Source organism: Phyllobates terribilis, unplaced genomic scaffold (genome assembly GCF_046119375.1).
Source record: "Phyllobates terribilis strain yellow unplaced genomic scaffold, ASM4611937v1 Scaffold_8__6_contigs__length_399053987, whole genome shotgun sequence".
Classification (NCBI taxonomy): domain Eukaryota; kingdom Metazoa; phylum Chordata; class Amphibia; order Anura; family Dendrobatidae; genus Phyllobates; species Phyllobates terribilis.
Genome location: NW_027362768.1, coordinates 206819324 through 206844407, shown reverse-complemented (window position 1 = coordinate 206844407; position 25084 = coordinate 206819324). Strand labels below are relative to the sequence as shown.

The following is a 25084-nucleotide window of genomic DNA, read 5'->3' as shown; positions in this document are numbered from 1 at the left end:
CAAATGACCGTACAACCGGCAGAGACAGGGAGATCTGTTATGAAGTCCATAGCTATATGCTGCCAGGGGGCAGCAGGTACTGGAAGAGGAAGGAGGCGACCGGCTGGCAGGTGTCTCGGAACCTTGTTGCGGGCGCAGGACACACAGGCAGAAACAAAGTCTATTACGTCCTTGTGCAGGGTAGGCCACCAGTAGTACCGGGTGATAAGCTGGAGGGTCTTTTTCTGACCGGCATGGCCAGCAAGCTTAGACGAGTGACCCCAGTGTAGGATCTTCTCCCGATCAGGTACCGTTACGAACGTCTTACCGGGAGGGAGACGATTTAGACTCACGGGGGCCACCTGCATTACTCTGGCGGGATCGATGATGTGTTTAGGTTCCTCCTCAAGATCAGACACCAGGAAGGATCGGGACAAGGCGTCAGCTTTGATGTTTTTGTCAGCCGGGCGAAAATGAAGAACAAAATCAAAACGAGCAAAAAACAAGGACCACCGGGCTTGGCGCGGGTTAAGTCTCTTGGCACTCTGGAGGTAAGCCAAGTTCTTGTGGTCCGTGTAAATTATTACCGGGTGAAGAGCCCCCTCGAGCAGGTAACGCCACTCCTCCAATGCCAGCTTAATGGCCAATAACTCTCGGTCTCCTATAGAATAGTTGCGCTCGGAAGAGGAGAAGAGTTTGGAGAAGAAGCCGCAAGTTACCATTCTCCCGGAAGACGATTTTTGGGTAAGTACCGCTCCAGCTCCAGAGGAGGAGGCGTCAACTTCCAGGAAGAATTGCTTGTTGCCGTCCGGGCGATGCAGCACCGGGGCGGAAGAGAAAGCCTGTTTTAAGGAAAGAAAGGCTTCCTCAGCTTCGGGCGGCCATTCTCTGGGATTAATGCCCTTACGGGTGAGCGCAGAGATTGGGGCAGTCCGGGAAGAGAAGTGCGGTATGAAGAGGCGGTAGTAGTTGGCGAAGCCCAGGAACCGCTGAATAGCCTTCAACCCCTCTGGTCGAGGCCACTTCTCGATGGCAGACAGCTTCACAGGATGCATTCGTAGGCCGGTCTGAGAAATTATGTAGCCCAAAAACGGAAGCGAGGTCTGCTCAAAGAGGCACTTCTCATATTTAGCGTAGAGGTGGTTCTGCCTGAGCCTGAGCAGAACCTGACGAACATCCCTCCGGTGTGTGGGGAGATCCGGAGAGAAGACCAAGATGTCGTCCAGGTACACCACTACGCAGGAGTAGAGAAGGTCCCGGAAGATGTCATTGACCAACTCTTGAAAGACGGCGGGAGCGTTACAGAGACCGAAGGGCATTACCAGGTATTCATAGTGGCCGTCCCGGGTGTTGAATGCCGTCTTCCATTCATCCCCCTGACGGATACGGACCAGGTTATACGCCCCACGGAGGTCCAGCTTGGTGAAGATTCTAGCCCCCCTCAGACGGTCAAATAATTCCGGAATGAGCGGAAGGGGGTATTTATTCTTCACCATGATCTGGTTAAGGCCTCTATAGTCTATACAGGGACGGAGTGAGCTATCCTTCTTTTTGAAGAAGAAGAAGCCTGCTCCCGCCGGGGAAGTAGATTTCCGGATGAATCCCCGGGCCAGATTCTCCTCAATATATTCTGACATGGATCGGGTCTCAGCAGCGGACAAAGGGTAAATGCGCCCACGGGGAGGAGTAGCGCCGGGCATCAGGTCGATTGGGCAGTCGTATGGTCTATGAGGGGGTAATGTCTCTGCCTCCTTTTTATTAAAGACGTCCGCATACGACCAATAAGGAGCCGGAAGACCAGGTAGATTGGCTGGAGTAGGAGAAGGACGGACAGGAACTAAACAAGTCTTATGGCAGTCCTGTCCCCAGCGAAGGACTTCTCCGGTCTGCCAATCAAGCACGGGTGCATGTCTCTGAAGCCAAGGTAGGCCTAGTAAGAGGGCGTGAGAGAGTCCAGGCAGAACATGAAAGAAGATGCTCTCAGAGTGCAGCATTCCCACCTGCAGGGTTATGGATTCGGTGATGAGTTGGATGGGATGTGGTAAGAGGCCCCCATCCACGGCAGCGACAGATAAGGGTACAGCTAGAGGTTTGGTGGGAATGCGGTATTTCTCTACCAGAAACTGAGAAATTAGATTTCCGGCAGCTCCAGAGTCAAGTTGGGCTAGTTCAAAATAACGGTTCTCCCCGCAGATGATAGAGACCAACAGCAACAGAGATGGAGAGGGTTTACTCTTGTCTAGGACGACCTCTCTGAGCGATCCTAGACACAGGCGTTTCCCGACCTCTCCGGGCAGGAACGGATCCGGTGCTCCTTACTGCTACAGTAGAAGCAGCTCCCCTCGGCACGGCGTAACTCTTGACGGGTTTTGACCATCTTGGTCTGGTCGACCTGCATAGGCTCGGGTGAGTGTGCCTGGGGAGTAACGGGAGAAGTGACAGGTTTCTGAAAGGTAGAGGCTAGACGTGGAAACCTCCTCTCACAGGTGACTTCTTTGGCGCGTTCCTGGAACCGGATGTCAATCCGGGTGGCAAGAGTTATTAAGTCGTCGAGAGTGGTAGGTATGTCCCGACCGGCGAGTTCATCTTTAATACGGCCGGACAGACCCTCCCAAAAGACAGACACCAGGGCGTCGTTATCCCAGGCCAGCTCCGAAGCAAGGGTACGGAACCGTATGGCATATTGGCCCACGGTGAGATTTCCTTGATGGAGGCGTAGCAGAGATGATGCGGATGAGGTCTTCCGTCCGGGTTCGTCGAAGACTTTCCGGAAAGCCGTGAGAAAGGCTGGCAGGTTGGACACCAGGGGGTCTCCTCTCTCCCATAGAGGATTTAGCCAAGCCAGTGCCTCCCCCGTGAGATGGGACATGATGAAGGCTACTTTGGCCCGGTCGGAGATAAACTGGTGGGACAGGAGTTCAAAGTGCAGGGTGCACTGGTTTATGAAGCCCCGAGCTTGAGCGGGGTCGCCTCCGAAGCGTGGAGGTGCAGAAAGCCGGGGTCTGGGGCAGGATGCCATGGTATTGGTGGGCAGCGGCGCTGCCGAGCTGCGAGTCATGACACTAGCGGTGGTTGCTGGTGGAGCAGTCAGAGTGTCCAGGCGAGAGTTGACATTCCGCAGATGACTCAGGATGGACTCCTGTTGGGACCTCTGACGGGACAGTTCATGACATAGGTCCGAGAGCGAGGGAGCTTGGGTGCCACCGGGTTCCATGGCCCGAGCAAACTGTAAAGGGTCTGGGAGGCGGAACCTCTGAGCAACTATACAAGGGGGCGGTCCTTGTAAGGAAGCGGGTGGCTCCCAGGGAAGACGGGCAGGTAGTCACGGCAAGTGACAGGGACAGTCTCTGGGTAGAAGGGCAGGTAGTCACGGCAAGTGACAGGGACAGTCTCTGGGTAGAAGGGCAGGTAGTCACGGCAAGTGACAGGGACAGTCTCTGGGTAGAAGGGCAGGTAGTCACGGCAAGTGACAGGGACAGTCTCTGAGTAGAGGGACGGGTACTCACGGCAAGTGACAGGGACAGTCTCTGGGTAGAAGGACGGGTTCTCACGGCAAGTGACAGGGACAGTCTCTGGGTAGAAGGACAGCAGGCAGGTGGCTGGTGAGCGCTCCCAGGTGAGCGGGCGAGAGTCTTTGGACAGGCAGGTGGTCACGGCAAGTGACAGCAGAGCCTCCAAGTAGGCTAGCAGGCAGGTAGCAGGTGAGCGCTCCCAGGTGAGCGGGCAAGAGTCTCTGGACGGGCAGGTGGTCATGGCAAGTGACGGCAGAGCCTCCAGGTAGGCTAGCAGACAGGTAGCAGGTGAGCGCTCCCAGGTGAGCAGGCAAGAGTCTCTGGACAGGCAGGTGGTCACGGCAAGTGACGGCGGAGCCTCCAGGTAGGCTAGCAGACAGGTAGCAGGTGAGCGCTCCCAGGTGAGTGGGCAGGCTGGTCCATAGACAGACTGACAGGTGTCGGAAGGCAGACCGTCGGACCGCAGGCTTGCAAGCAGGTAAACGGATATCAGGCAGGTATCAAGCAGGAATCTGGCAGGTGACTGGCAGGTAACTGGTAACGGGACCTGAGGGCTGAAGCAGAGTGAAGGCTTTGCCACAACATTGCTCGGGCACCTCCATTTTGGAGGAGGTGCCTTATATATGGTGAGATCCTCCGGCCATTGGCCGGGGACTCCTTAGGACGGCGTGCGCGGCCCCTTTAAGAGAGGGGGAGCGCGCGCCCTAAGCACAGTGGCCGGGAAGCAGCGCGCGCTGCCAGCAAAGCGGGAGGAGGACGCCGGGCACGGAGTGGAGAGGTGAGGGGAACAGCGTCCCTGCCTAGCAGAAGGCAGGGACGCCGACGCTACAGAATGGTCCCTGTTCCTCCTGCTCTTTCTCCTTTGCCACCACCTCATCCATCATTCATCACCTGAAGCTTTGTTTTAACGGGAGTCATAGAACTGGGATAGTAGCAGGAAAACATCCAGCAATCCTCGGAGGAGGTAGGATATGCCCAAAACGCTGACCACCTCAGGCCTAGCCGCTACTACATACATGCGCTTGCATTCCAAGAAACAGAAAGCTGAGATGGATGTCATCATGAATGATCATGAATAATTTACACGTTGTGTAGGAGGCCGACCACTGCTGCTGTCTACATTCTGAACTTTGTGTTGAAGCCTGATTGACCCAGGACCCGCAATCCTCTATGTCTGGAGGACGTGTTGCATCCCAGTGTCCAACTGTGTCCCAGCTTCCACAATATTAACCCAGTGTGAAGGCGTCAGTGAGATGGACCATCCCTGGCCACATTCACTTGTCCACGTGTTTGTGGTTAAGCTGTCCTTCAAATAGGGGCGGCTGGGGATCGTTTATAGACACCCGGCCGCCCCCAGGCGGCCGGGGACCAGGCATGGACACCCGGCCGTCGGGCGGCTGGGGACTGAGTATGGATACCAGGCCGCAGACGCAGCCATGAGGTGGTGGCCAGATTCCGCCTCCACATACCTAAAAGGCCCAATTTCAAGTGCAAGCAAGCAGTATGGTATTGCAGCCTGGGAGTGGGTGGCAGGCTGCATACTTGCGCTTGCATTGCAAGGAATGGGGGAGGTACAATTGAACACTGCCCTGTGTAAGGCAGCACTAGTCATCATAATGGGGGATACTCGCTGCACCGGGTCAATTAATGCACACCAGCAATGTCTTTCCGGTATTTCACAATGCTGCAGTTTATTGCACTTCATAAACCACAGTTAAGACATATAATGTCCACGAGCCCAAGTGGCAGACAGGCCCACTTGGCCCAGGTTACAGCCTTCAGCAAGGTAATACTTTAGCAATGTCCATACAAGTGTCCATATAACAAAGTGTATTACCTTTGATGGGTTTTAGCTGCTGTAGTCCATTTAATCCGCCACCACTGTGGCTTTAAGGCTTTCCCAGGTGGGGGTCTCTAGCCGTCGTCCCGTCTAAGGCTACTGGAATGTTTCACTCACACACATCCAGTCTGCGCCTTTCCGGACTCTTCACCAAGCCGCTGCCTTCCAAGGCCACTGGCTTCTACACAAGATCCAGCCTCGACCTTTCAGGATGCCAGGCTTCACTGTATCACGGTGTCCCACACACACGGGGAACAGGCCTCACACCCAACACACCGAACACACCTGTCTCCCATCAAGCAGGGTTTATATATCCATCCCGTGCACACACACACACACACACACAGACAGGACCTTGCTGATGTCACAGTCATGTGATCAGACAGACATTCTGTGCGCGCAGGACCTGTGCTATGTCACAGTCATGTGACCAGTCACCTGAGGGGGAAGGTACATGGTCAGGTAAAACACATCCTGGACCATTACCGTAATGCCAGCAAGTCGCTGCATTACATATCCCCCCCCTCTGTTCAAACTTGTGGGGTTGAACACATAATAAACACAATCACTATAACCCCCAGCTCTGTTCAAACTTGTGGGGTTGAACACATAATATACACAATGACATTATAACCCCCAGTTCACATAGAGACCATGTACTTTACAATTGTGTTACTCAGCCCCTGGAACATTAGTCAATGACATTAGCCCATTCCTTAGGGACCTACCATTTGTCACTGTCACTGACTTTGTCAGGTCACCTTTCCGGGTCGTAACCTTGTCAGAGCTCCCCCGCTCCCAGCGGTCAGTTGTAACCTTGTCAGGTCTCCCCCGCTCCCAGCGGTCAGTCGTAACCTTATCAGCTCTCCCCTGCTTCCAGCGGTCAGTCATAATCTCGTCAGACCTCCCCCGCTCCCAGTGGTCAGTCGTACAGCGGTGTGACTCACATGCCCTGGTATCTAAGGTCCGGTACGACTCCGTACTGTCCCGTCCTCTATTGGGTCGTTTGCATGGGCTGCTCAAACCTGAGTTACTGGAGGTCTCACTACCTCTAAACCCACGCCCTCTACTTTCAGAACATCTTGAAAGGTCCCTAACTCCAGCTATAGCTGTTCTGTTATTTAGGGGGCCCTTTCTCTGTCTGGTCTCATAATTTCTAGACGGCTGCCATCTTCTGCTACTCAGATGATGTTGTCTATCCACTCGCAGTCTTGCGAGATTAAACTGTTCTACCTCTCGCAGGTAGGTCACTCGGTACTCCAACAGCATGCGCATATATCCCAAGCTTTCTTCTGTTCCTACAGCGGAGAATGATACCATGCCGTCTTCGTCTGGTATCCAGTCCTGACGATCACGTGGACTGCTTACTTTCACCACACTAGACTTCTTGACCATCATCTGCATGGCTCGACCATTTCTCCCAACGAGCTTCCTCACCAGAACATGAGGCACCCGGATGACCTCTTCACGCATACTGTGAGCTTTCCTCATCAACTCCAGTTGTCTAACTGCTTGTTCCGTCTTCAACCGGAGAAACCGCTTCGTGCGAATACATCGCCAGTGCATGTCACTTAGGATAGCCACCCTCTTCACTGTGACTTCGGTCGTGGACAGGACCACCAGCTGTTTAGCTTCTGAGGTCAAGTACACCTTACAGGCTCCCACGGCCTTCTTAAACTTCTCATGCACGGACTCACTGGTGCGTTCTTCCCTCAAATCCTCGGGTACATCTACGAGGCACTTGTACCGAGACGTTTCGGTCTCACCAGTGGTTTCCAGACGATCAACCAGCTCAGGTTTCAGGGACAACTGACCTCCAGCTTCTTCACCCTGTATGCTTTCCCTGAGCTGACTCACAGTTACAAATTCACCAATTTTCGTCTTGACCACTTCCATCTCATATTTATCTGTGGTTAACACTCTCTTAGCTCTCCTCAGGTCCACCCTCTCTTGGTATAAGGGAGTGAGTGCAACGTGTTCGCCCTTTTCCTTCTCCAAGAAGGCCTCGTTCACTGAGTGATACTTTGTCAGGCGACTTTTGAGCCCGGAAACTTCTTCCTCTAGCTCCGCCACTCGCCTCTCAGCGGCCCGTCTCTGAAGCTCCTCTTGCTTCCAATGGGTTTGTAGCGACTCCTTGAGCTCCTTGATCTCGGCTCCTACATCCACCGAATCATCCGAGCTCACATCACTCGAGGAGGTATCTGCTTTATACCTCCCATCTCCAGTGACCAACTCCTGGCCCTGGTCTGTGGCTTCTCCAATAGACTCCATCACCTTTTTCCGCTCAGCTTCCATCTTGCTGACTGTTTCCTTAAGGCACGTCACCGCCCTCTGGAGAGTATCACAGAACATCTGTAGCTCCTTCACCTGAGCTTCCAGACCCAGGGTCTTCCTGCGGAGATCACCATTTTCATCACGGGTGTCCAGCAGGGTGGTCTCAACCACTTGGCGCACATGCTCTGCACCCGCCTTATCCTCCTCTAGTTTTACTTTAACCTTGAGGAGATACTCATAATCTCTCCTACGTTGTAGCAGTTCCTTACCGAACTTTTCATCGCACTCCTTCTTGGAGTCACACAGTTTCTGGTGGAACTGTTCGCGCAGTCCTTCTAGGTTTTGTTCACGCCCAGCAACTTCATCCTGCAGCGCTTCTTTGAGGGCAGACAGCTCTAACTGTACCAGGGAGAAGCGATCTTTCACCTCGCATAACTCATCTTCACACACCGCTTTGTCAATCTCTAATTGAAAAACCTCCTCCTTGGTTTTGCGGCGGTTCTCCTTAATTCCGTAGATCATTTCCTTCCACTGGTTAATTTCCGCGTGGCTTTGCTCCACGTCTTGCTGCCAGTTCCTCATAAACTGGTGTATTTTCTGCTGCTCAGACTCCAGGATCAACTGGTCTGAGGACACGTTCCCCAGGTTTCCACATAGTTGCTGCACGTCACTCTGACACTGCTGCCTGATAGGCTCCAGCTCTTGGTCACTGGCCGCCTCCTCTTTCAGGGCTGTCAGATCCTTCTGTCTCAATACTGTACCGGAGGTTGCTACTGGCAACGTCACCTCCTCTTCTGCCTCGGAAGGAGGATCCACCCTTGAAATAAAGGCACACAGTACTACATTTTCCTTATTTTCGCTTTCAGCCAAGTCTACAGGAGCAACCTTTTTGTGGCCCTTGCGCCGTCTACGGGATGGGGACTTTCTCACCTCGCCTAGCCCCTCCTGACTGACCTCTCCTTCTACTTTCGTAGTGTCACCGTCAGCTACGGGGTCTGTGTCACGCCCCATGGTGTTGTGGACTAACAGGTCACCTCCCACTTTGCCGTCACCCCCTTCTACTGGAGCTACCCCGTTATCAACGGTCACATTGTCATTTTTAGGAGGTACCAACCCACCACCAGTAATAATTTTTTTTGATTTTCTATCCTCCACGCTGTTTTGAACAACCGCCCCTTTTTTAGACTCCGCACCCTTTTTAACAACCACACCGGCAGGGGAATTTTTACAAGAAAAATCAATAATAGTCTTAGGACTCAGTTCACAACAGCTCTTACCACCTCCCGGGCACTCTGGGACAACACGGGCGCCCCCAGAGAGTTCATAGAATGGTCCACTGCCGCCATTCTATACGGTGCCCACGGCTCCTGTGGTTCCTGCACCATGTCCAGTTTCATGTCCAGTAGACGTTTCTCAAATACCTGTTGCGGTTTTAACAGGCATTTTAATCGTTCTAATCGCTCAATAGCTTCAGACTCAGTTGGTGCTCCCTTCACAGCCATTTTTATCTGCTCCTGCATTTCCTCAGGACACTATTCACACACCGCTCTCCCCGGAAAAATTTTCGTGGCCCCACCGAGCCACAGCAAAACCGGATTTGAGTGCGACGACAATCTTCGCAACTCCGCCGAGTTGCAGCAAACAACCGGATTTGAGTGCGACGACAATCTTCGCAACCCCGCCAAGTTGCAGCAAACAACCGGATTTGAGTGCGACGACAATCTTCGCAACCCCGCCGAGTTGCAGCCAGATGCTTTAATCCACACTCGTCGTCCTGTGCCGTTGCCCCTAGCAACCGGGCTGCAGTTGCCCCTAGCAACCGGGTTGTCGTTGCCGCTAGCAACCGGGCTGCAGTTGCCCGCATTCTCGAACCATATGTAAGGCAGCGCTAGTCATCATAATGGGGGATACTCGCAGCACCGGGTTAATTAATGCACACCAGCAATGTCTTTCCGGTATTTCACAATGCTGCAGTTTATTGCACTTCATAAACCACAGTTCACACATATAATGTCCACAAGCCCAAGTGGCAGACAGGCCCACTTGGCCCAGGTTACAGCCTTCAGCAAGGTAATACTTTAGCAATGTCCATATAAGTGTCCATATAACAAGTGTATTCCGTTTGCCGGGTTTAGTTGCTCAGTCCATTTAATCCGCCACCACTGTGGCTTTAAGGCTTTCCCAGGTGGGGGTCTCTAGCCGTCGTCCAGTCTAAGGCTACTGGAATGTTTCACTCACACACATCCAGTCTGCGCCTTTCCGGACTCTTCACCAAGCCGCTGCCTTCCAAGGCCACTGGCATCTACACAAGATCCAGCCTCGACCTTTCAGGCTGCCAGGCTTCCCGGTATCACGGTGTCCCACACACACGGGGAACAGGCCTCACGCCCAACACACCGAAGACACCTGTCTCCCATCAAGCAGGGTTTATATATCAATCCCGTCCGCACACACACACACACACACACAGACAGGACCTTGCTGATGTCACAGTCATGTGATCAGACAGACATTCTGTGCGCGCAGGACCTGTGCTATGTCACAGTCATGTGACCAATCACCTGAGGGGGAAGGTACATGGTCAGGTAAAACACATCCTGGACCATTACCGTAATGCCAGCAAGTCGCTGCATTACACCTGGGACAAGGACTTGCACAGGGATAGTTGCAAGTCTACATCTTTTGATGCGGCAAGGATGACTTCTGATGGGCACACTTTTAGGCAGTGACCTGGGAGTCAGAGATGCTTCCAGGGGTCTTCCCCATGCTGTTCCCATGTCTTTTCAGCACTGTATGCATGTGTCACACAGCACATGGCCAGATAAGGTTGTAAAATGTTAAAATGACATTTCCCGGTGAATGCATTTGTCACGGTTGAAAGCAATACAAAAGTGCAAAAACGCATATAAAATGCTACTTGTGAACATAGCCCAAGGTGTGGAGGAGTATTTTTGTTTTTGGTTATTTATTTTACCTTATACACAAGTCTTTACCCTGGAAAGGATGTTCCTTAACATATTTCACAGGGAAAAAGTTTCACTTTCGTTTTTGAACGTTTTATTGTGAGCCCTTAAAAGTGGCTTAATACCTCTGACCACGTTGTTGACAGCAGTGACCTGGGGGTTAGAAATGCTTCCTGGGGCGATCCCCATGCTGTCCCCATGTCATTTGAGCACTGTCACTATCGATTTGGGCACTTTTTAGGCTTTCTACAGACTGCCAGGTGTGCCGCCGCAAAACTGGTCGGGTCTCCCATAGACTAACATTGGGCTTGTTGCTCGGGTCGAACACCCAAGTATCACGGCGAGTTCGGCCCGAGCTTCCAGCACCCGAGCATTTTAGTGCTCGCTCAACACTAAGTATTAGGGTATGTGCCCACGATGCAGAAATGAAGCAGAAAATTTCTGCAGCGTTTCTGCATGTTCTTGGCAGTAAAAACGCTTGAGGATTTTGCATGCGTTTTTGACATGTTTTTGCAGCGTTTTTACATGTGGATTTGACTTGCGTTTTTCAAGTGCATTGCGACCTCAAATCCGCATGCAGAAACGCACAAATAATGGACATGCTGCGGATCTTTCCGCAAGGAAAATCCACTGCGGAAAATTCCGCAGCATGGTCACAGAACATGCGGATTTTCATTGGGGATCATGGGGCACGGATTACCAAGCGTTTTGCAAGTGTTTACACTGTGGAAAATCCGCATCAAAAACGCTTGAAAAACACATATTGTAGTATAAGACCCAGAGCCGCTATCATAAATATTGTAGTACAAGACCCAGAGCTGCTAGCGTAAATATTGTAGTATAAGACCCAGAGTTGCTACCATAAATATTGTAGAATTAGACCCAGAGCTGCTACCATAAATATTGTAGCATAAGACCCAGAGCAGCTAACGTAAATATTGTAGTAGAAGACCCAGAGCTGCTACCATAAATATTGTAGTATAAGACCCAGAGCTGCTACCATAAATATTGTAGAATTAGACCCAGAGCTGCTACCATAAATATTGTAGTATAAGACCCAGCGCTGCTACCATAAATATTGTAGAATTAGACCCAGAGCTGCTACCATAAATATTGTAGTATAAGACCCAGAGTTGCTACCGTAAATATTGTAGAATTAGACCCAGAGCTGCTAACGTAAATATTGTAATATAAGACCCAGAGCTGCTACCGTAAATATTGTAGAATTAGACCCAGAGCTGCTACCATAAATATTGTAGTATAGGACCCAGTGCTGCTACCGTAAATATTGTAGTATAGGACCCAGCGCTGCTAACGTAAATATTGTAATATAAGACCCAGTGCTGCTACCGTAAATATTGTAGTATAGGACCCAGCGCTGCTAGCGTAAATATTGTAATATAAGACCCAGTGCTGCTACCGTAAATATTGTAGTATAGGACCCAGTGCTGCTAGCATATATTCTGAGAGTACATGCAGCTAAAATGCTGAGAATCGCTACCATATATACAGTTATATGACAGCTAGAGCTGTTACTCGATAGACTGTTCATACGCCGCGACAGTTGTCACAGAACGTCGTGTAATAAGGGAGCCTGAGCGGCTCCTGTGCCTATAGTGAGAGGAGGATACAGCTGTCACTGTATACATGGTAATATGACGTCACAGCTGCTCTGGTACGGTCTGTTCTATCACAGCTATGGCATTAGCTCCACAGGGACCAGCACTGACCACACACACCCGCAGTGACAGGAGGGAGTAGTTGTCAGTTCCGGAGTGACACACATTGAGGGCGCAAGCGCTGTGTCTGCAGCAAAGAGGTGAGAGCGCATGCGCCGTGTCTCCGGCAGAGAGGTAAAAGCGCATGCGCCTTACCTCCAAAAGAGGAGTTTCATGAGCTGCTCCCGCATAGGATGAGGCCGGGCACTGAGGCGGGCATGGCTGCTGCTGTGTTACAGATGTGTCTGGGTTACAGAGGCCTCCTGGTGGTGAGAAGCCGGGCTGTCGGGCCCGTGGCCTTGGGACTGGTGTCCTCGCACCTCCGCACCTTCTCGGTGAGAAAGGACCCGGAACTGGAGGAGAATCCGTTCTATAAGAAATACCAGGACAAGATCCAGCAACTGCGCCGGTGCGCCCCTGACGGTGGTGTGTGTTACTGCAGCCGCCCCCTCTCCCCTCCTCCTCACAGGGGCCCGGTGTCTGAGGGGCCCGGTGTCTGAGGAGCTCCCTGCAGCCGCCCCCTCTCCCCCCCACCTCACAGGGGCCCGGTGTCTGAGGAGCTCCCTGCAGCCGCCCCCTCTCCCCTCCACCTCACAGGGGCCCGGTGTCTGAGGAGCTCCCTGCAGCCGCCCCCTCTCCCCTCCACCTCACAGGGGCCCGGTGTCTGAGGAGCTCCCTGCAGCCGCCCCCTCTCCCCCCCACCTCACAGGGGCCCGGTGTCTGAGGAGCTCCCTGCAGCCGCCCCCTCTCCCCTCCACCTCACAGGGGCCCGGTGTCTGAGGAGCTCCCTGCAGCCGCCCCCTCTCCCCTCCACCTCACAGGGGCCCGGTGTCTGAGGAGCTCCCTGCAGCCGCCCCCTCTCCCCCCCACCTCACAGGGGCCCGGTGTCTGAGGAGCTCCCTGCAGCCGCCCCCTCTCCCCTCCACCTCACAGGGGCCCGGTGTCTGAGGAGCTCCCTGCAGCCGCCCCCTCTCCCCTCCTCCTCACAGGGGCCCGGTGTCTGAGGAGTTCCCTGCAGCCGCCCCCTCTCCCCTCCACCTCACAGGGGCCCGGTGTCTGAGGAGCTCCCTGCAGCCGCCCCCTCTCCCCTCCACCTCACAGGGGCCCGGTGTCTGAGGAGCTCCCTGCAGCCGCCCCCTCTCCCCTCCACCTCACAGGGGCCCGGTGTCTGAGGAGCTCCCTGCAGCCGCCCCCTCTCCCCTCCTCCTCACAGGGGCCCGGTGTCTGAGGAGCTCCCTGCAGCCGCCCCCTCTCCCCTCCACCTCACAGGGGCCCGGTGTCTGAGGAGCTCCCTGCAGCCGCCCCCTCTCCCCTCCTCCTCACAGGGGCCCGGTGTCTGAGGAGCTCCCTGCAGCCGCCCCCTCTCCCCTCCACCTCACAGGGGCCCGGTGTCTGAGGAGCTCCCTGCAGCCACCCCCTCCCCCCCCCCCCCCCCCACCTCACAGGGGCCCGGTGTCTGAGGAGCTCCCTGCAGCCGCCCCCTCTCCCTCCACCTCACAGGGGCCCGGTGTCTGAGGAGCTCCCTGCAGCCGCCCCCTCTCCCCTCCACCTCACAGGGGCCCGGTGTCTGAGGAGCTCCCTGCAGCCGCCCCCTCTCCCCCCCCCCCACACCTCACAGGGGCCCGGTGTCTGAGGAGCTCCCTGCAGCCGCCCCCTCTCCCCTCCACCTCACAGGGGCCCGGTGTCTGAGAAGCTCCCTGCAGCCGCCCCCTCTCCCCTCCACCTCACAGGGGCCCGGTGTCTGAGGAGCTCCCTGCAGCCGCCCCCTCTCCCCTCCACCTCACAGGGGCCCGGTGTCTGAGGAGCTCCCTGCAGCCGCCCCCTCTCCCCTCCACCTCACAGGGGCCCGGTGTCTGAGAAGCTCCCTGCAGCCGACCCCTCTCCCCTCCACCTCACAGGGGCCCGGTGTCTGAGGAGCTCCCTGCAGCCGCCCCCTCTCCCCCCCCCCCCCCACCTCACAGGGGCCCGGTGTCTGAGGAGCTCCCTGCAGCCGCCCCCTCTCCCCCCCACCTCACAGAGGCCCGGTGTCTGAGGAGCTCCCTGCAGCCGCCCCCTCTCCCCCCCACCTCACAGGGGCCCGGTGTCTGAGGAGCTCCCTGCAGCCGCCCCCTCTCCCCCCCACCTCACAGGGGCCCGGTGTCTGAGGAGCTCTCTGCAGCCGCCCCCTCTCCCCCCCCCACCTCACAGGGGCCCGGTGTCTGAGGAGCTCCCTGCAGCCGCCCCCTCTCCCCCCCACCTCATAGGGGCCCGGTGTCTGAGGAGCTCCCTGCAGCCGCCCCCTCTCCCCTCCACCTCACAGGGGCCCGGTGTCTGAGGAGCTCCCTGCAGCCGCCCCCTCTCCCCTCCACCTCACAGGGGCCCGGTGTCTGAGGAGCTCCCTGCAGCCGCCCCCTCTCCCCTCCACCTCACAGGGGCCCGGTGTCTGAGGAGCTCCCTGCAGCCGCCCCCTCTCCCCTCCACCTCACAGGGGCCCGGTGTCTGAGGAGCTCCCTGCAGCCGCCCCCTCTCCCCTCCACCTCACAGGGGCCCGGTGTCTGAGGAGCTCCCTGCAGCCGCCCCCTCTCCCCTCCACCTCACAGGGGCCCGGTGTCTGAGGAGCTCCCTGCAGCCGCCCCCTCTCCCCTCCACCTCACAGGGGCCCGGTGTCTGAGGAGCTCCCTGCAGCCGCCCCCTCTCCCCTCCACCTCACAGGGGCCCGGTGTCTGAGGAGCTCCCTGCAGCCGCCCCCTCTCCCCTCCACCTCACAGTTGTTTTGTTTGCTATGTTATGCTTCTTACCCCAGATCGGACCTTGCAGCATTTGTTGCTCGTATGGAGAAGAGGAAGGAGCAGCCATGTCAGGCGATTGGTTTCCCTGCACAATCTGAGCATGTGTGGTCCGTGGAGGGGAAGGTAATGATTCGGAAGTGGCGCAGAGTGTACTCCCCACTATACAGCCGGTGAAATAAGTATTGGACACATCACCAGTTTTCGAAGTATTATTGGTAAAGGTGCTATTGACATGAGATTCTCCCCAGATGTCGGTAACAACCCGCCCGATCCACACAGGAAAGAAATCACCATAGATGTCCATAAATGATGTGTAATAATGAGAAATGGCACCAGGAGAAGTACTGACCACGTTACTGAAATTTGATTAATACTTCCTACAAAAGCCTTTGCTGGTGATGAAGCTTGAAGACGCCTCCTGTATTGAGAAACTAGTCGCAGGCATCGCTCAGGTGGTACTCGGACCCATTCTTCCAGACAAACGCTGGTCACATCCTGAAGCTCCTGTGGCTCCTTCTATGAACTCTGAGCTTTAGTTCCTTCCATACCTTTTCTCTTGCATTCTTGTCCGGTGATCTAGCAGATTTATTGTCTTCCTGACACCAATGGAGTGTTTCCTCGGCCGTGTGTTTGGGATCATTGTCTCGCTGAAATGTCCACCCTCGTTTCATCTTCATCCTCCTGGTTTATGGCAGCAGATTTTTATCAAGAATGTCTCGGTACATTTGTCCATTCATCCTTCCTTCTACTGCCGTGGTTGATGGGCATACATGAATTGGCTAATTTATGCGCTTAGAACCGTCATTTTTTGTAAGCACAGTGTATTCAGCAGTAATGCAGTTTAGATCTTCCGTTCTCAGTGTTGGCATATGTCTTGGCCCTTACAGAGAGCTGCTGTGCTTTCTTTTTGTATGTTTTGCAGTCATTGCAGCGTGCACCTGTTCACAATAAATGGAGCTGCCGGTCAGGTTTTGTGTTTTCTTACCTTTTTATCGGCCGTCCGGTGAACCAGCTGATGATATTGGTCACTAAGTGGCAGGATTGCTTTCTAATTACTGATAGATCTCAGCGGGTGTCAGGACTTTCCAGGCCTCTTTTGCTCCTCTCCTTCTTCATGTGTTCAGTACTTTTCCCGGTGTAACTTCTCATTATTACTACATTTATGGTGGTTTCGTTACCTGTGCATTGGAAACATTGTTACCAACATCTGGGGAGAATTTCATGTCAGTAGCACCTTTACCAATAGATTTACTGAGACCATTGCTGCCATCTTCAGTGCTCATCCCACCCTCTGCTTATAGCTCCGGACCCCCCGGCCCCTGAGTGTGAGCAAGGGCGCCTCCTCTGATCGCTGTCGTCTTTTTCCAGGTGAATTCCGGTTCAGATAAAGAAGCGATCCTGAAGAGAAAGGTGAGGATGGCGTCTGAGGTATGACGAATCCATCTCAAGAGGTGTCGCTGTGCCTACAGGAAGTAGTCGCCCGCTTATGTGGGTGGGGGTGTTCATTATTATGCGGGGGGTGCGCTGTGCCTATGAGGCGCAATAATTGTCAGCTCTGCGCTTTTCTCCTTAGACCTTGGACTCTCTGCTGAATGTGGAGCTGGTGATGGACAAGAGTGCAGAAGATATTGCCCAGGTCTGAGGGTGCATGCTGCATCGGGGCCACATTATAGGTGGTGGGAGATGGTCCATGACGCTCGCCAGTGCCACAGTACAGGGGTGATGGGGGAGGGTGCACGCCGCCTGCCGGGGTCACATCAGAGGTTTCAGGGTGTTGCTGGGGTCACATTTCTGAATGCCGAGCTGGTGACTGACCGAGCACAGAAGATATTGTGCAGATGTGAGTACACACTGGCCGCCTGGTCACTTTACAAGGGAGTCTGCTGGGGTCATATTACATGGTAAGAAGAGTGAGGGGGCACGCCGCCTGCTGGGGTCATGTTACATGGTGAGATGAGTGAGGGGGCACGCTGCCTGCTGGGGTCATATTACATGGTGAGAAGAGTGAGGGGGCACGCCGCCTGCTGGGGTCATGTTACATGGTGAGAGGAGTGAGGGGGCACGCCGCCTGCTGGGGTCATGTTACATGGTGAGAGGAGTGAGGGGGCACACCGCCTGCTGGGGTCATGTTACATGGTGAGAGGAGTGAGGGGGCACGCCGCCTGCTGGGGTCATGTTACATGGTAAGAAGAGTGAGGGGGCACCCTGCCTGCTGGGGTCATATTACATGGTAAGAAGAGTGAGGGGGCACGCCGCCTGCTGGGGTCATATTACATGGTAAGAAGAGTGAGGGGGCACGCCGCCTGCTGGGGTCATATTACATGGTAACAGGAGTGAGGGGGCACGCTGCCTGCTGGGGTCATGTTACATGGTGAGGGGGCACGCTGCCTGCTGGGGTCATGTTACATGGTGAGAGGAGTGAGGGGGCACGCCGCCTGCTGGGGTCATGTTACATGGTAAGAAGAGTGAGGGGGCACCCTGCCTGCTGGGGTCATGTTACATGGTAAGAAGAGTGAGGGGGCACCCTGCCTGCTGGGGTCATATTACATGGTAAGAAGAGTGAGGGGGCACGCCGCCTGCTGGGGTCATATTACATGGTAAGAAGAGTGAGGGGGCACGCTGCCTGCTGGGGTCATATTACATGGTAACAGGAGTGAGGGGGCACGCTGCCTGCTGGGGTCATGTTACATTGTGAGGGGGCACGCTGCCTGCTGGGGTCATATTACATGGTAACAGGAGTGAGGGGGCACGCTGCCTGCTGGGGTCATGTTACATTGTGAGGGGGCACGCTGCCTGCTGGGGTCATATTACATGGTAACAGGAGTGAGGGGGCACGCTGCCTGCTGGGGTCATGTTACATTGTGAGGGGGCACGCTGCCTGCTGGGGTCATATTACATGGTAACAGGAGTGAGGGGGCACGCTGCCTGCTGGGGTCATGTTACATGGTGAGGGGGCACCCTGCCTGCTGGGGTCATATTACATGGTAACAGGAGTGAGGGGGCACGCTGCCTGCTGGGGTCATGTTACATGGTGAGGGGGCACGCTGCCTGCTGGGGTCATGTTACATGGTGAGGGGACACGCTGCCTGCTGGGGTCATATTACATGGTAACAGGAGTGAGGGGGCACGCTGCCTGCTGGGGTCATGTTACATGGTGAGGGGGCACGCTGCCTGCTGGGGTCATGTTACAGAGGTTTGAGGGTGTTGCTAGGCTCACGTTTCAGGAGGGGGGAGGACTCTTCCCACCAGGGTCATGTTATAGGGGGGTGAGCGCAATGTAACCCAGCAAGCAGAGGATGAGTACATGTGGACGAGCCGCGGGGCTTATTACCTGTCACCTGGTTCATCTTCTAGATATGGACAGAGTTTTTTGCCAGAAGAGACACGGTGTACGCTGTTATCCCGGTGAGTGACCGTGAATGCACAAGTGTAATGCATGGAGCCTTGCGGGGTGTTCACTGTGCCCCCTCTTCTCTTCAGGGAGAAGCCTTTGACCTTGTTTGGAGAAGGTCTCGGTGCTGTCCGTCTGTAAGTAGCAGTGCCGTCCTATATGCATGAATACATGTGGATGGTGGCGTGCGTGTCATTGGGGGAGGTGAAGCTGGTGTGAGACATCGTGGTGTGTGCATCATTTCGGGGTTTATGACATTGTGGTGTGTGGCTGGGGCCATGTTATTATAGATAATCTAGCAGGGTGAGGTCGGGGCTCTTCACTCTTAAGCTTTCTTTTCGCAGTTCCTGTATGCCCTTCCCCGAAAGGACGGCTATGAGTTTTTTGTCGGGCAGTGGACGGGGACAGAGCTCCACTTCACTGCACTAACCAATATCCAGGTGAGGCCACTGCTGTTCTATCCGGCTGAGTGGCGGTGGGGGGCGGGGAAATGCCCATGTGGCTGGGCCCAGCCTTGGTAAACTGCAGTAGATGTTGTGTCTTGCAGACGGCGGGGGACTCTGCACAGAGTCAGCTGATCCTGCATCATTACCGTGAGCTCCAGGCGAGCAAAGGAATTGTATTAATGATGGGCGAGTGCGATTCCACCTTTCTGGTACAGTATTACCTCTACCGTCTACCCTTCACTGACATCTCTCCATCTCCCGAGGGAATATCACGGCTACACTTGTCTGCACAGGAGATGACTGAAGCGCGGACCCTTGGTCAGACGGCGATGTCTTTCCACTTCTCCCACACGCATGAACAGCCAGTGTTTCTGTAGTTTCGAGGGAGAAAGTCGTTGGCAGACTCCTCTCTTCAGCCTCCTGTCCTTTCTTCAGCCTGTTGTTCCCCTTCTTTTCTCCCTCCTTTAATGGTTTGTGATTTGTGAAGGATGATGGGAGTTGTATCTTTACAGAATGTCGAGGACGCGCGGTGTCTGGCCGGTCAGGTTCAGCTTTTCTACGCCAGTGATCGGTTTAATCTGGTGCAGACCTTCAACCACAATCCCAGCGACTTCAAGTACATGGCGGTGATCTCTGCCCTGGAGCAGAGTAGTTAGGGGGGATATGGATTTGTACCCTGGCGGCCATGTCCACCTTTGACCTCATTGGACACGTTGTAGTTTTTTTTTTATATATAAATAATCTTTGGCTGGAGTCTTCTGTTTCGTCATGTGACCATTTGTCTATAAGGCTGTCCACAATGTGAGCGATGATTGTAATATACAAGATATGACCCAAACACCAATTGCCTCCTGAACCACGTGCACTAAGAAAATCTACAAAACCTGTGCTTGGTTTATGCCAACACCGTGGGCGCGTGTCCTACCACCAAGCGAGGCATGCACCTTCTCATTATGTGACCTCCTCCCCTCCTGCAATGATCACTACGTCTCCATTTGCTTCTACTATCTGTACAGAGAGATGGTGAAGATCCAGTATCAACCTCCCTGGGATTAGGATTTAGTATCTGCCAATGGAGGAAGAAGGATCAGCGGCTTTCAAAGGGGAGGAATCGCGAGAGGTGAACCAGCAAACCAGCGTCAAGAAAGAAATCTCCAGTTATTGGAGTGAGTGGATGGAGTGGAGTGAGTGGGTGGATAATGACTTCATCTTTGTGATTTCAGCTCTGCAGGCCACTATTTATTACCATGTTTTGGGGTGAAAAACAGGAAAAAAAAATGTAAATAAAATGGTGATGCACTTTATAGTCCGTTTTAACGGTAGCTTACCAGGAGGGCGGCTGGGGTGGATCCGGGTTACAGGAGGCGCCTAGGCTCTCATCTGTCTCAGGAGATCTGAATCTCCACATGCGCTGCCTCGGGCGGCCATTTTCCCAAAGCTCTCCGCGAAGAAATCTACAGGAAAGAGGAGTCGGCTCACCAGCGCCGTCATCTTCTGAGAGCCCAGGCGTCACAGCAGCACCGGCTTTGGCTTCAGCCGGCCTCCTGAAGCAGCGACCCGGCCTCCTGTGACCTCGCTCCACCACCGCCCCCCAGTCAGCTCACTTCAGATTATAAAACGCACCCTCATTTTCCTCCCAAATTAAGAGGAAAAAATGTGTCTTACAATCCAAAAAGTACGGGATTTAAAATGGAACAACTGGGATGCGATTGAAGGGGAGACCTTCAGGTTTAATTAAAGGGGTTGAACAAAAATATTCTTGTCCGAATGACTCAATTCCGCTGCCTCCAATCGTCAAGACAAATGAGTGATGAGTGATGGACGAGGCCACAGCTGCTTATTGAGGAACTCACAGTGAGCGTATGGTATGTACACCTCCGACTCCAACCCATGGAATATATATACACTGCTCAAAAAAATGAAGGGACCCCTGAAATCCCCCCTCCTAGATCTGAATGGATAAAATCTTCTCATTGAATACTTTGTTCTGTAGAAAGCTGAATGTGCTGACAACAAAATCACACAACAATCATCAATGGAAATCACATTTATTAACCAATGGAGGCCTGGATGTGGAGTCACCCCCAAAATTACAGTGGAAAAACCCACTACAGGCTGATCCAACTGTGATGTAATGTCCTTAAAACAAGTCACAATGAGGCTGAGTATTGTGTGTGGCCTTCACGTGCCTGTATGACCTCCCTACAACGCCTGGACATGCTCCTGATGAGGCTGAGTATTGTCTGTGGCCTCCACGTGCCTGTATGACCTCCCTACAACGCCTGGGCACGCTCCTGATGAGGGTGAGTATTGTGTGTGGCCTCCACGTGCCTGTATGACCTCACTACAACGCCTGGGCATGCTCCTGATGAGGCTGAGTATTGTGTGTGGCCTCCACGTGCCTGTATGACCTCCCTACAACGCCTGGGCATGCTCCTGATGAGGCTGAGTATTGTGCGTGGCCTCCACATGCCTGTATGACCTCCCTACAACGCCTGGGCATGCTCCTGATGAGGGTGAGTATTGTGTGTGGCCTCCACGTGCCTGTATGACCTCCCTACAACGCCTGGGCATGCTCCTGATGAGGCTGAGTATTGTCTGTGGCCTCCACGTGCCTGTATGACCTCCCTACAACGCCTGGGCACGCTCCTGATGAGGGTGAGTATTGTGTGTGGCCTCCACGTGCCTGTATGACCTCACTACAACGCCTGGGCATGCTCCTGATGAGGGTGAGTATTGTGTGTGGCCTCCACGTGCCTGTATGACCACCCTACAACGCCTGGGCATGCGCCTGATGAGGCTGAGTATTGTGTGTAGCCTCCACGTGCCTGTATGACCTCCCTACAACGCCTGGGCATGCTCCTGATGAGGCTCAGTATTGTGTGTGGCCTCCACGTGCCTGTATGACCACCCTACAACGCCTGGGCATGCTCCTGATGAGGCTGAGTATTGTGTGTGGCCTCCACGTGCCTGTATGACCTCCCTACAACGCCTGGGCATGCTCCGGATGAGGCTGAGTATTGTGTGTGGCCTCCACATGCCTGTATGACCTCCCTACAACGCCTGGGCATGCTCCTGATGAGGCTGAGTATTGTGTGTGGCCTCCACGTGCCTGTATGACCTCCCTACAACGCCTGGGCATGCTCCTGATGAGGCTGAGTATTGTGTGTGGCCTCCACGTGCCTGTATGACCTCCCTACAACGCCTGGGCATGCTCCTGATGAGGCTGAGTATTGTGTGCGGCCTCCACGTGCCTGTATGACCTCCCTACAACGCCTGGGCATGCTCCTGATGAGGCTGAGTATTGTGTGTGGCCTCCACGTGCCTGTATGACCTCCCTACACCCCCTGGGCATGCTCCTGATGAGGCTGAGTATTGTGTGTGGCCTCCACGTGCCTGTATGACCTCCCTACAACGCCTGGGCATGCTCCTGATGAGGCTGAGTATTGTGTGCGGCCTCCACGTGCCTGTATGACCTCCCTACAACGCCTGGGCATGCTCCTGATGAGGCTGAGTATTGTGTGCGGCCTCCACGTGCCTGTATGACCTCCCTACAACGCCTGGGCATGCTCCTGATGAGGCTGAGTATTGTGTGTGGCCTCCACGTGCCTGTATGACCTCCCTACACCCCCTGGGCATGCTCCTGATGAGGCTGAGAATTGTGTGTGGCCTCCACGTGCCGGTATGACCTCCCTACAATGCCTGGGCATGCTCCTGATGAGGCTGAGTATTGTGTGTGGCCTCCACGTGCCTGTATGACCTCCCTACAACGCCTGGGCATGCTCCTGATGAGGCTGAGTATTGTGTGTGGCCTCCACGTGCCTGTATGACCTCTCTACAATGACTGGGCATGCTTCTGATGAGGCTGAGTATTGTGTGTGGCCTCCACGTGCCTGTATGACCTCCCTACAACGCCTGGGCATGCTCCTGATGAGGCTGAGTATTGTGTGTGGCCTCCACGTGCCTGTATGACCTCCCTACAATGCCTGGGCATGCTACTGATGAGGCTGAGTATTGCTTGAGGCCTCCACGTGCCTGTATGACCTCCCTACAACGCCTGGGCATGCTCCTGATGAGGCTGAGTATTGTGTGTGGCCTCCACGTGCCTGTATGACCTCCCTACAATGCCTGGGCATGTTGCTGATGAGGCTGAGTATTGTTTGAGGCCTCCACGTGCCTGTATGACCTCCCTACAATGCCTGGGCATGCTCCTGATGAGGCTGAGTATTGTGTGTGGCCTCCACGTGCCTGTATGACCTCCCTACAACGCCTGGGCATGCTCCTGATGAGGCTGAGTATTGTGTTTGGCCTCCACGTGCCTCTATGACCTCCCTACAACGCCTGGGCACTCTCCTGATGAGGCTGAGTATTGTGTGTGGCCTCCACGTGCCTGTATGACCTCCCTACAACGCCTGGGCACGCTCCTGATGAGGCTAAGTATTGTGTGTGGCCTCCACGTGCCTGTATGACCTCCCTACAATGCCTGGGCACGCTCCTGATGAGGCTGAGTATTGTGTGTGGCCTCCACGTGCCTGTATGACCTCCCTACAACGCCTGGGCATGCTCCTGATGAGGCCGAGTATTGTGTGTGGCCTCCACGTGCCTGTATGACCTCCCTACAACGCCTGGGCATGCTCCTGATGAGGCCGAGTATTGTGTGTGGCCTCCACGTGCCTGTATGACCTCCCTACAATGCCTGGGCACGCTCCTGATGAGGCTGAGTATTGTGTGTGGCCTCCACATGCCTGTATGACCTCCCTACAACGCCTGGGCATGCTCCTGATGAGGCCGAGTATTGTGTGTGGCCTCCACGTGCCTGTATGACCTCCCTACAACGCCTGGGCACGCTCCTGATGAGGCCGAGTATTGTGTGTGGCCTCCACGTGCCTGTATGACCTCCCTACAATGCCTGGGCATGCTCCTGATGAGGCTGAGTATTGTGTGTGGCCTCCACGTGTCTGTATGACATCCCTACAACGCCTGGGCATGCTCCTGATGAGGCTGAGTATTGTGTGTGGCCTCCACATGCCTGTATGACCCCCCTACAACGCCTGGGCATGCTCCTGATGAGGCTGAGTATTGTGTGTGTGGCCTCCACGTGCCTCTATGACCTCCCTACAACGCCTGGGCATGCTCCTGATGAGGCTGAGTATTGTGTGTGGCCTCCACGTGCCTGTATGATCTCCCTACAACGCCTGGGCATGCTCCTTATGAGGCTGAGTATTGTGTGTGGCCTCCACGTGCCGGTATGACCTCCCTACAACGCCTGGGCACGCTCCTGATGAGGCTGAGTATTGTGTGTGGCCTCCACGTGCCTGTATGACCTCCCTACAACGCCTGGGCATGCTCCTGATGAGGCTGAGTATTGTGTATGGCCTCCAGGTGCCGGTATGACCTCCCTACAACGCCTGGCCATGCTCCTGATGAGGCTGAGTATTGTGTGTGGCCTCCACGTGCCTGTATGACCTCCCTACAACGCCTGGGCATGCTCCTTATGAGGCTGAGTATTGTGTGTGGCCTCCACGTGCCTGTATGACCTCCCTACAACGCCTGGGCATGCTCCTGATGAGGCTCAGTATTGTGTGCGGCCTCCACGTGCCTGTATGACCTCCCTACAACGCCTGGGCATGCTCCTGATGAGGCTGAGTATTGTGTGTGGCCTCCACACGCCTGTATGCCCTCCCTACAATGCCTGGGCATGCTCCTGATGAGGCTGAGTATTGTGTGTGGCCTCCACACGCCTGTATGCCCTCCCTACAATGCCTGGGCATGCTCCTGATGAGGCTGAGTATTGTGTGTGGCCTCCACGTGCCTGTATGACCTCCCTACAATGCCTGGGCATGCTCCTGATGAGGCTGAGTATTGTTTGAGGCCTCCACGTGCCTGTATGACCTCCCTACAACGCCTGGGCATGCTCCTGATGAGGCTGAGTATTGTGTGTGGCCTCCACGTGCCTGTATGACCTCCCTACAACGCCTGGGCATGCTCCTGATGAGGCTGAGTATTGTGTGTGGCCTCCACGAGCCTGTATGACCTCCCTACAACGCCTGGGCATGCTCCTGATGAGGCTGAGTATTGTGTTTGGCCTCCACGTGCCTGTATGACCTCCCTACAACGCCTGGGCACTCTCCTGATGAGGCTGAGTATTGTGTGTGGCCTCCACGTGCCTGTATGACCTCCCTACAACGCCTGG

General features: G+C 54.7%; 2 protein-coding genes across 4 annotated transcripts in view; one reads left to right on the top strand and one right to left on the bottom strand.

Annotated features, from left to right (window-relative positions):
* LOC141157149 (G2/mitotic-specific cyclin-B1-like) overlaps positions 1 to 12670 on the bottom strand; it is a 52951-nt gene extending 40281 nt beyond the window's left edge. The window contains exon 1 of the mRNA XM_073644060.1: positions 12443 to 12670. The gene's annotated coding sequence lies outside the window, so the exon portion shown is untranslated. The remainder of the gene's footprint in view (positions 1 to 12442) is intronic.
* Positions 12375 to 19644, top strand: ATPAF1 (ATP synthase mitochondrial F1 complex assembly factor 1). 3 transcript variants are annotated; one of them, XM_073644061.1, is made up of 9 exons: positions 12375 to 12695; positions 15069 to 15177; positions 16423 to 16464; positions 16628 to 16690; positions 18409 to 18459; positions 18535 to 18582; positions 18790 to 18885; positions 18993 to 19100; positions 19404 to 19644. In XM_073644061.1, the coding sequence occupies exons 1-9, from the start codon at positions 12481 to 12483 to the stop codon at positions 19545 to 19547; spliced, it is 876 nt and encodes a 291-aa protein (XP_073500162.1). In that variant the 5' UTR covers positions 12375 to 12480; the 3' UTR covers positions 19548 to 19644. The 3 variants fall into 3 exon arrangements, with proteins under 3 accessions (XP_073500162.1, XP_073500165.1, XP_073500164.1); XM_073644064.1 differs by having other exon boundaries at positions 12483 to 12621; XM_073644063.1 differs by having other exon boundaries at positions 12577 to 12712.
* Positions 19645 to 25084: the final 5440 nt, after the last annotated feature.

What these genes read in the sequence shown, in the direction of transcription:
- ATPAF1 (XM_073644061.1), top strand. Translation starts at nt 12,481, where the DNA reads ATGAGGCCGGGCACTGAGGCGGGCATGGCTGCTGCTGTGTTACAGATG. An exon ending in GTGCAGAAGATATTGCCCAG is followed by an intron (nt 16,691 to 18,408) that starts GTCTGAGGGTGC and finishes TTCATCTTCTAG; the next exon opens with ATATGGACAGAGTTTTTTGC. An exon ending in AGTGCGATTCCACCTTTCTG is followed by an intron (nt 19,101 to 19,403) that starts GTACAGTATTAC and finishes GTATCTTTACAG; the next exon opens with AATGTCGAGGACGCGCGGTG.